Genomic DNA, 9939 nt, shown 5'->3' on the forward strand with positions numbered 1-9939 from the left:
TTAGTTATTGGTTGGTATATTGTGTTATTTGTCTCAAATTTAACTATAAGCTACTGATAAAGGAAAGTATTGCATAACAAAAACAGTTATCTGAGTACATGTATTAACTTTAATTGGCTCTCAATCTTCCTCTAATGACCAGGAAATGAGGATACAGTATGCAGTATTTGCTTGCTGAATGGTCAGACTAGTTTCACATTACCTACGACCGCAATATTAGGTGTAGCTAGCCAGTGAATGGTCAGACTAGTTTTACATTACCTACGACCACAATATTAGGTGTAGCTAGCCAGTGAATGGTCAGACTAGTTTTACATTACCTATGACCACAATATTAGGTGTAGCTAGCCAGTGAATGGTCAGACTAGTTTTACATTACCTATGACCACAATATTAGGTGTAGCTAGCCAGTGAATGGTCAGACTAGTTTTACAATACCTATGACCACAATTCAAAGTGTTGTTATTCAGTGAATGATCCATCCCAGGTTCCCTAACCACTTGTATTACAATGTAACTGAATATAATGTAGAATCTTTTCGTCCCTTGAGGGTTTAACAAAGAAATTTTAAACAAAGTGATGAGATTCTTTATTGTCTACCTGTAGATTCAGTGGAGGATTGTACATTCAAATCGGTTTGCACTCATAAAAAAAATAAATGATTATTTCTCTTCACCTTTAGACTATTTTTCACTTGCATTAATGATTGCCGTTTTTTTTTTTTATATAATTACACATATTGGTGGTGTATGAATAACACCTTAATGCTGTTTACATCATGAAGCAGGATGCTATTCAAAATTTCAAAACAAATACCAATAATATTACACAAGAAAATGAAGTCTGAAATAATTCAATTTTCTGTGGTTTCCTTGGTGAGTGGTCAGCCGTCTGTCTCTTGACAAATACTTGAGATGACCAGTAGCTGTACAGTGGTTCCATTGGTGAGTGGTCAGTCATCTGTCTCTTGACCAATACTTGTGGTGACAAGCAGCTATACAGTGGTTCTATTGGTGAGTGGTCAGTCATCTGTCTCTTGACTAATACTTGTGATGACCAGTAGCTGTATAGTGGTTCAATTGGTGAGTGGTCAGCCATCTGTCTCTTGACCAATACTTGTGATGACCAGTAGCTGTACAGTGGTTCCATTGGTGATTGGTCAGCCACCTGTCTCTTGACCAATACTTGAGATGACCAGTAGCTGTGCAGTGGTTTCATTGGTAAGTGGTCAGTCTTCTGTCTCTTGATTAACACGTGTGATGACCAACAGTTGTATGCTATGGTTACCTGTTAAGTCTGACCCGGCCAATTCTGGGACGTCGGCACCAAACATTGATAGTGACACATGAGTACAGGTCAGTTGCCATTTCTTCAGTAAAGACTCTATACTCCTATCAGAACTGCAACAGAAATAGAAGTCAGGGTAAAGGTATAGTTGTACTTTGTTTTGAGTTTGAATTATAGACAAGAGATCCTAGAGGGATAATAGTGTCCACCATTAAATAATGGTGTCAATTCAACCATTCACTGTCAATCATACTGCTATTCTACAGCTAAATTATCACATTTACCTTCGTTGTTGATAAGCACTCCAGAATTCTGCTTTCTTGTTTTTGTTTAACAGAAAAGCCACAGTCACTATGATGTCTTCAAAGTCTGAAATCATAAGCATGTATAGATACTAAAATTTATTTTTATAAATGTGCTCAGGGGCTTCGCATCAATTTCTGGACAATGGTCCATAAATTAATTAACAGTGTAATATGTGTCAGTACAGGTGAGGTCTGTATCCACTACATTAACAGTGTAATACGTGTAAGTAGAGGTGAGGTCTGTATCCACTACATTAACAGTGTAATATGTGTAAGTATCCACTACATTAACAGTGTAATACGTGTAAGTAGAGGTGAGGTCTGTATCCACTACATTAACAGTGTGATATGTGTCAGTACAGGTGAGGTCTGTATCCACTACATTAATAGTGTAATACGTGTAAGTAGAGGTGAGGTCTGTATCCACTACATTAACAGTGTAATACGTGTAAGTAGAGGTGGGGTCTGTATATCCACTACATTAACAGTGTAATACGTGTAAGTATCCACTACATTAACAGTGTAATACGTGTAAGTAGAGGTGAGGTCTGTATCCACTACATTAACAGTGTAATATGTGTAAGTAGAGGTGAGGTCTGTATCCACTACATTAACAGTGTAATACGTGTAGTAGAGGTGGGGTCTGTATATCCACTACATTAACAGTGTAATACGTGTAAGTATCCACTACATTAACAGTGTAATACGTGTAAGTAGAGGTGAGGTCTGTATCCACTACATTAACAGTGTAATACGTGTAAGTAGAGGTGGGGTCTGTATCCACTACATTAACAGTGTAATACGTGTAAGTATCCACTACATTAACAGTGTAATACGTGTAAGTAGAGGTGAGGTCTGTATCCACTACATTAACAGTGTAATACGTGTAAGTAGAGGTGAGGTCTGTATCCACTACATTAACAGTGTAATATGTGTAAGTATCCACTACATTAACAGTGTAATACTGTAGTAGGTGAGTCTGTATCCCACTACATTAACATGTAATACGTCTAAGTAGAGTGAGGTCTGTATCCACTACATTAACAGTGTAATACGTAGTCATCCAAGGTGAGGGTATCTGTATTCCATCTAACATTAAACGTGTAATACTGTATCCACGTTACAGTGTAATACGTTAAGTAAACCACTACTTACAGTGTAATACGTGTAGTAGAGGTGAGGTCTGTATCCACTACATTAACAGTGTAATAGTGTAGTTATCCACTACCATTAACAGTGTAATACGTGTAAGTATCCACTTTCATTAACAGTGTAATACGTGTAAGTAGAGGTGAGGTCTGTATCCACTACATTAACAGTTGTGAACTTAACGTGTGTAAGTAGAGGTGGGGTCTGTATCCACTACATTAACAGTGTAATACGTGTAAGTAGAGGTGAGGTCTGTATCCACTACATTAACAGTGTAATATGTGTAAGTAGAGGTGGGGTCTGTATCCACTACATTAACAGTGTAATACGTGTAAGTAGAGGTGAGGTCTGTATCCACTACATTAACAGTGTAATACGTGTAAGTAGAGGTGGGGTCTGTATCCACTACATTAACAGTGTAATACGTGTAAGTAGAGGTGGGGTCTGTATCCACTACATTAACAGTGTAATATGTGTAAGTAGAGGTGGGGTCTGTATCCACTACATTAACAGTGTAATACGTGTAAGTATCCACTACATTAACAGTGTAATACGTGTAAGTAGAGGTGGGGTCTGTATCCACTACATTAACAGTGTAATACGTGTAAGTATCCACTACATTAACAGTGTAATACGTGTAAGTAGAGGTGAGGTCTGTATCCACTACATTAACAGTGTAATACGTGTAAGTAGAGGTGGGGTCTGTATCCATTACATTAACAGTGTAATACGTGTAAGTATCCACTACATTAACAGTGTAATACGTGTAAGTAGAGGTGAGGTCTGTATCCACTACATTAACAGTGTAATATGTGTAAGAACCTGAATTCTCCAGACTGTAAACAAACATTAGGTAACATTGTGGTATATTTCATAAAGAATCTATAAAGTGTACCTTTGGTATCATAGAAGCAATCAGAACCCAGTATGAAGTCCACCTTGGGTAGGTCCAACATGCTTTGTTCAAACAGTCCCCAGGTCATGCCAATGACTGGCACATCAGACAGTGCATTCGCCCTACAAGAGGCGCGGCAGGTGTCCAAACACTGGTCAGAACTATCACTGAGGATCACCTGAGCATCACATTTGGCTGCCACTATCCCAGGCAGAGCGGTTCCAGATCCTATCTGGCAAAACATTCATTCAACAATTAACTTTTTCTTCTTAACTTCTGATCAGAATTTAACTGAAATTGGTAGGAAGCATCCCTATGTGGCTGGGATTCAAATTGATACAAAGTATAGGGCTGATCCCCGAGGGGCCTGAGGGGCAGGGCCAAAAGGGGTCCATTTGGCAATATTAATATTAAGACTTCTTCTCTGGAACTAAGCAATATATGATATTTAGATTTCATTGGTAACACACATCCCAAAGTGGGTGGGATTCAAATTTATACAAATGACCGGGCTGACTCTCCAGGGGCCTCAGGGGTGGAGCCAAAAACTGGCAATTCAGTTATACGAGGGATGATTGATATCTTGGGAGCTTTGAATTGAAGGAGGTACTCAAGGATGTTTTTTTAAATCTTACTTTTCTCTGACTATATACAGGAAATGTAGGTCTGTGTACCCAAGGACTGGTCTCATTTGGTTAGTTTATATATCAACGAAGTAGCACTCTAAGTAAACAAGACAAGCGGCTATTGCAAAATGGACAAAATTGGTGAAAGAAAGGTTTAACTCCTAAGGATATCCATTTAAACAATGAACAGTGGTTTTAATGTTATTATTGTCGATATGGCAGGAAGATGTATGGTGGGCAAATGGCATGGGAACCCATTAGGGTTCCCATGCTACATTTGCCCACCATACATCTTGTATGGTGGGCCAATGTAGCATGTAACTGCCAAATGTAGCATAGGAACCCTAATGGGTTCCCATGCCATTTGCCCACCATACATCTTGCTGCCATATCAACAATAACAACATTAAAACCACTGTTCAATACTTATATTTAGATTGTCTTACCATTTCCGTCAACTTTGAAAAAAAAACTGAAGCAACAAAATAAAAAATCCTGCCTTTTTTAATGTCACATGACCCACTGGGTGTTATAGCCTGAGGCACTGGGTGTTATAGGCGTATGGTGGCAACTGCCTCTTAGCATTGTGTCAATGAGGAAATGCGAAGCAAATGTAAATATAATGATATGATAGCAACACTAGGGAGAGATATGCCCCTTCATATGCTACAGTGAAAAGGTGGGTGGCGGAATTTAAGTGCAGCTGACACAGCCTTGATGGTGACTTCCGTCCTGGAAGGCCTGACAATGTTGCAACCCCAGAAATGGTGCATTTATAGTTCATGATATTGTTATAATTGACAGATGAGTCACAGAAAGACATATAGCCAGTAGAGTTTGCATTTCATAGGAAAGAGTACATTCCATCCTGACCAAGGATCTTGCAATGAGAAAGATTTCGGCCCCATGGGTACCAAGACTTCTGACAGTTGATCAGAAGCACACCATGCACACATTATTGCGTGCTAATCTTAACCTTTTTGAGGAAGATCCTTCCCACTTTCTACAGAGATTTGTCACTATGGATGAAACATGGATCCATCATTTTACCCAGGGACCAAAACAATCAAGACAATGGAAGCACCCTGGCTCTCCCACGCCAAAGAAGGCAAAGACTGTTCCATCAGCTGGTAAGGTTATGGCCTCAGTTTTCTGGGATGTAGATGTATTCTGCTGATAAATTGTCTCCAAAAGAGACAAACAATCAATGGCACATACTATGCTTCACTTCTGAGGCAGTTACAGGAAAATGTTAAACTTAAGCAACAGGACAATACTCTTGTTCACAAGTCTGCCATTACCATGGCTGTCATTCACGATTGTGGCTTTAAATTGATTGAGCGTCTGCCTTACTCACCTGATCTCTCTCCATCAGACTTTCATCTATTTACAAAACTGAAAATAGCTATTTCAGGCACCCACTTTCAGTCAGATGACGTCATACAAACAACGCATGACTTTCTGAACAGCCAAGAAAAGGAGTTCTATAAAAGTGGCATTGAGGCCCTTAAACATCGCTGGCAAAAGTGTATAGGTACTGAAGGGGATTATGTTGAAAAATAATACAATATGGCCGGCAAAATTCAAATCCTTCAATATGAGGCTCACAACATATCAATCAGCCCTCGTATTTATGTAAACCAATTTCAACTAATTTCCTTTTAAACACCTTTTGAATCCGAAAGCTATGTGTTCATTAATTACATTACTGCATGGTACCGTACTATTGTGGCATATTCTACAATGGAAAAGTATGTGTAATTTAACTTACACATGAGTTTTGTCAAATTAACTGACATCCAGATGAGCCAAACACTGACATACAGGCCCTCTGGGCCTCTTGTATTGACGGGGCTAGAGGCATGCCAACTGGGGTAACCCATCTAGTTACTTGTTATTAAGATAAGTTACAGATAATTAGGTTTGATGGTCAAGATCATGGTGAACATCAGGTATTAAAGACAAAAATAACAAGGAACTGGAAGCTAGATGGCACATCAGTGAATCTATATCAGTAACAAGAGGCCCAGAGGGTCTGTATCGCTCACCTGGATAATTAATTAAGTATGGTAAAATACTCTGATTCAATAAGTTGAATTTCAAATATTTTCCTACTTTTTAACTGGCTCTTCCAACAATTAATCAAACTACAGGTTGATCAAATTCTGTCATTATTCTTGAAAAAGAAAAAGGTTTTTTTTTTTTTGCTACATTTCCCTTATTGGGCCTCCTTTCTCCCACCCCAAGGGTGTCACATCTTTCATTTATGCAACATACAACACAGCCAAATAATTTGAACTCCAGACCAAATTTTATCAAAATCCATTTAGTTTTTCAGGATCAATAGCATTTTTTAAAAATTTTACCCTTTGGGCCAGGTGAGCTAAAAAATTGTTGACAATAATAATTTTATTACAAAGGGTAATAACTCAGTTACAGTTGAATAATGAATAATTCCCATTTTCGAATTTGTCCAAGATCTTGTCGATATATGGCTACATGCAACGTTTCATAAAAAATGGGTGATATTTACTCCAGTTATGTTCACAAGGTCCAATAATATCATGCAAAGAGAAATAACTCTGTAATTTACTGTTAAATAGTTTCCATATTCGATTCTGTCCAAAATCTTGTCGAAATATGACTGCATACAAAGTTTTTTCAAACTTGGTTGATATTGTCCAATAATATCATGCAAAGGGAAATAACTCTGTAAGTTACTGTCAAATAATTTCCATTTTCAAACTCATTCGATATCTTGTTGATATATGGCTGCATACAAATTTTCATGAAGCTTGGTTGATATCTACTTCAGATATTATGCTGACAAGGTCCAATAATGATATTATTACATAATATCTCTGTAAATTATTATTGAATAATTTTGATTTTCTAACTCGTCCAAGACCTTGTTGATATATGGTAGCATACAAAGTTTCATCATTTGGGTGATATTTACTGAATAATCGTGTTCATAATGTCCAATAATAATATTACATGTATTACAAAGGGCAATAACTCTGTAAGTTTCATCAAACTTGGTTGATATTTACTCAAGTTTTCGTGTTCACAAGGTCTAAGGAACGGACGGATGTTGGACACCCTAGTATGGCATAAGCTCACCTTGGTTCTTAGACCAGAGTGATCGAGCTAAAAAGTGTAAATACCTCTAACACAGAGGCTCCTTTGATCCGTTCCCTCTGAGACCAAACATACTGAGCCAACACAGGAGCACAGGGCCACATGTACATACCATAGCTCTCCTCCAGTATCTGAAACAACACAACTTTATTAGATCTGCTTACCTTTGTTATTAGCTATCCTTTCTCCATTATACATTAAAGGAGTCAACTGAATAATCATCTTTATTCAGTTGTTCACACGTGGAGATGGGAGACATCAAAATAGGCACCAATAGAACAGCCTTTCCAAACATGTAGTATCTGTTGATAACATCAACATCTTCAAGAGTAGACTAGGCCTAAACAGTTTTTGGAAACACCACCTCAACATCCTTGTCACTACTCGAGATGTGTAAATACTATATATGAGTAACTAGCTGTAATACTGTAAATATGTAGCCAATTTTAACTCCTTGCACCCAAAACCGCAAGTTCGGGGACTAATATCAAGAAAAAGAAATGAAGGCGACATAACTAGTCACTCCCAAGACTATCAATCGTGGCGGTAACATAAGTTAACGTCAGTATTAATTACCACCATAACGTATGCGATGGTGTAATGGACAACATTGATATCATAGCTTTATATATAGAGCTACACTAGGTTAATCTTATTCTCATAGCTATGGGATCAAATCCATGAAGATAAATAAATTTTATTTATAGTGTACATGTATTCTATAATGTTGAAATGTGCATTTACTCTCATTGCTAGTGTGTGACTGAACGCTTGTATTTGTTATCACAGGCTGTTGAAATTGAATCATAACAAGAGGAATGCTTAAGGTGAGTTGTATGTTGTAGTGGATTACATTGAACACTGTTACGTTGTCATAATATAACATCCTGTCACTCAGGGTATTTTTGACAAGTATATTTAAGCAATAAACTGCCTAGATGCGGCAGACCTACTGGTATAACTGCCACATGTGTCACAGACAAACTGAATGGTGCGCGCTAGCGCACCATGATTGTTTGTCTGTGACACATGTGGCAGTTATACCAGTAGGTCTGCCGCATCTAGGCAGTTTATCGCTTATATTTTTTGCAAGTGAGATATTCATACGCCCTCAGGGCAACTTCAGTTATACTCTCATAGATGAAGCTGCTTTTGGTAGGGATTTACTAGTAATATATATGGGCATTGCCACACCAAATGTAAATATAAGTGTATATGTAAAGTAAAGTACATGAAATGAATAAGTAAATATAATTGTATGAATAATGTGATTAGCACTGATTCATTGAATACAATTACATTATTATCGAAATGTTATTATTACCTGGTAGTTATAATCTTTGATTATTTTTATCATAGATAATTTGTTAAATATATTGTCTGCGAGGAACTGAATGTCTTTTTGATATGTTTGCAGACAAATGCCAATTGTAATGGACCAATGAATAAAAACATGAAATGAAAAACAACTTGTATAAGTCCATGTTGTAATTTCTGCATTGCAACATATATTTTTATGGAATGACAAACGCCTGCCCTGCAGGTAGGGCGTAAGAATAGGGCAACTAAATTTGAGATCTTATCTTTTCTCTTCTTTCTGAACAACTTTCTTCCTAATGTCTCCCTTGACAATGCCTCACTTTTGGCCTTTAGTTGAGCGTTCGCCCCTGTGAGGAAGGCTTTGGGTTCTGTCCCCTAGCCGAGACATACCAAAGTCTTTAAAAATGGTTGTTGCTACTCCTGCTTAGCGCTCAGCATATTTGGAGTGGGACGACTGGTTCGCCCGTTGTCAGTATAATGTGACCGGGTGGGGTGTGCTGCTGGGTGTCTTCGGCAGTATGCTTCAGTGAGGTAGCACTATAAATCGGCAAAAGTTCCGGCCTATCACAAGGAGACTTAATACGAACATACCACAGCCTCCCAAAACACACATACGCACTCACCACTCGCATGCATGTCGCACGCACGGGAGGCCGTCCTTAAATGACCTTAAACAAAATAAACCAAACCAAACCAAACCTGTGAATCAATATATGTTTATAGTCATTTTGAACCAACCTAATAGACAAAACATAAAAAAAACTGTAACATCTTATACCAGAGACATATATAGGTCTAAGGATATAGGTCTATATATGTCTCTGCTTATACAGATTAAACCATGTAATCTTGTCACAATGTATGACATATCTAATTATCTAGCATCTAGACTACTGTCCAATATAATAAGGGTTACATTACCTCCGGAATCAAAACTGTTATCCGTTTACCGTTGGGTATGTCGAGGAAGGTAAACGTCTTTAGAGATGATGTCTGATGGCCGCATGACATTTTCCTAAAACAGTACTTATCAGCTTCTAACTGGACTTCACATAAAAACAACAATCTGACCACGTTTCTTTGTTTACGTCGCCATTTTCCTATATCCTCTGCCAAATCATGTTGTACGGAGAGTTTTGATTGGTTTACGTAAAGTATGTAACCAATTGGAAAACTGGTTAGACTATTTCGGGTTCACAAGCTAAGGTTCTCTATC

At 37.9% G+C, this 9939-nt stretch overlaps 1 protein-coding gene across 1 annotated transcript; it reads right to left on the reverse strand.

Moving 5' to 3' along the window:
- Nucleotides 1-89: 89 nt before the first annotated feature.
- LOC117324169 (methyltransferase-like protein 23) lies at nt 90-9825 on the reverse strand. Its single transcript, XM_033879854.1, has 5 exons — nt 9645-9825; nt 7430-7534; nt 3637-3868; nt 1572-1656; nt 90-1400 (listed from the first exon to the last, which is right to left on the reverse strand). The coding sequence occupies exons 1-5, from the start codon at nt 9732-9734 to the stop codon at nt 1229-1231; spliced, it is 684 nt and encodes a 227-aa protein (XP_033735745.1). The 5' UTR covers nt 9735-9825; the 3' UTR covers nt 90-1228.
- Nucleotides 9826-9939: the final 114 nt, after the last annotated feature.

The sequence above is a fragment of the Pecten maximus genome, chromosome 1, assembly GCF_902652985.1.
Source record: "Pecten maximus chromosome 1, xPecMax1.1, whole genome shotgun sequence".
Taxonomy (NCBI): domain Eukaryota; kingdom Metazoa; phylum Mollusca; class Bivalvia; order Pectinida; family Pectinidae; genus Pecten; species Pecten maximus.

What these genes read in the sequence shown, in the direction of transcription:
- LOC117324169 (XM_033879854.1), bottom strand. Translation starts at nt 9,734, where the DNA reads ATGTCATGCGGCCATCAGACATCATCTCTAAAGACGTTTACCTTCCTC. An exon ending in TAACAGTTTTGATTCCGGAG is followed by an intron (nt 7,535 to 9,644) that starts GTAATGTAACCC and finishes GTGTTGTTTCAG; the next exon opens with ATACTGGAGGAGAGCTATGG. An exon ending in TTGCTTCTATGATACCAAAG is followed by an intron (nt 1,657 to 3,636) that starts GTACACTTTATA and finishes TTATGATTTCAG; the next exon opens with ACTTTGAAGACATCATAGTG.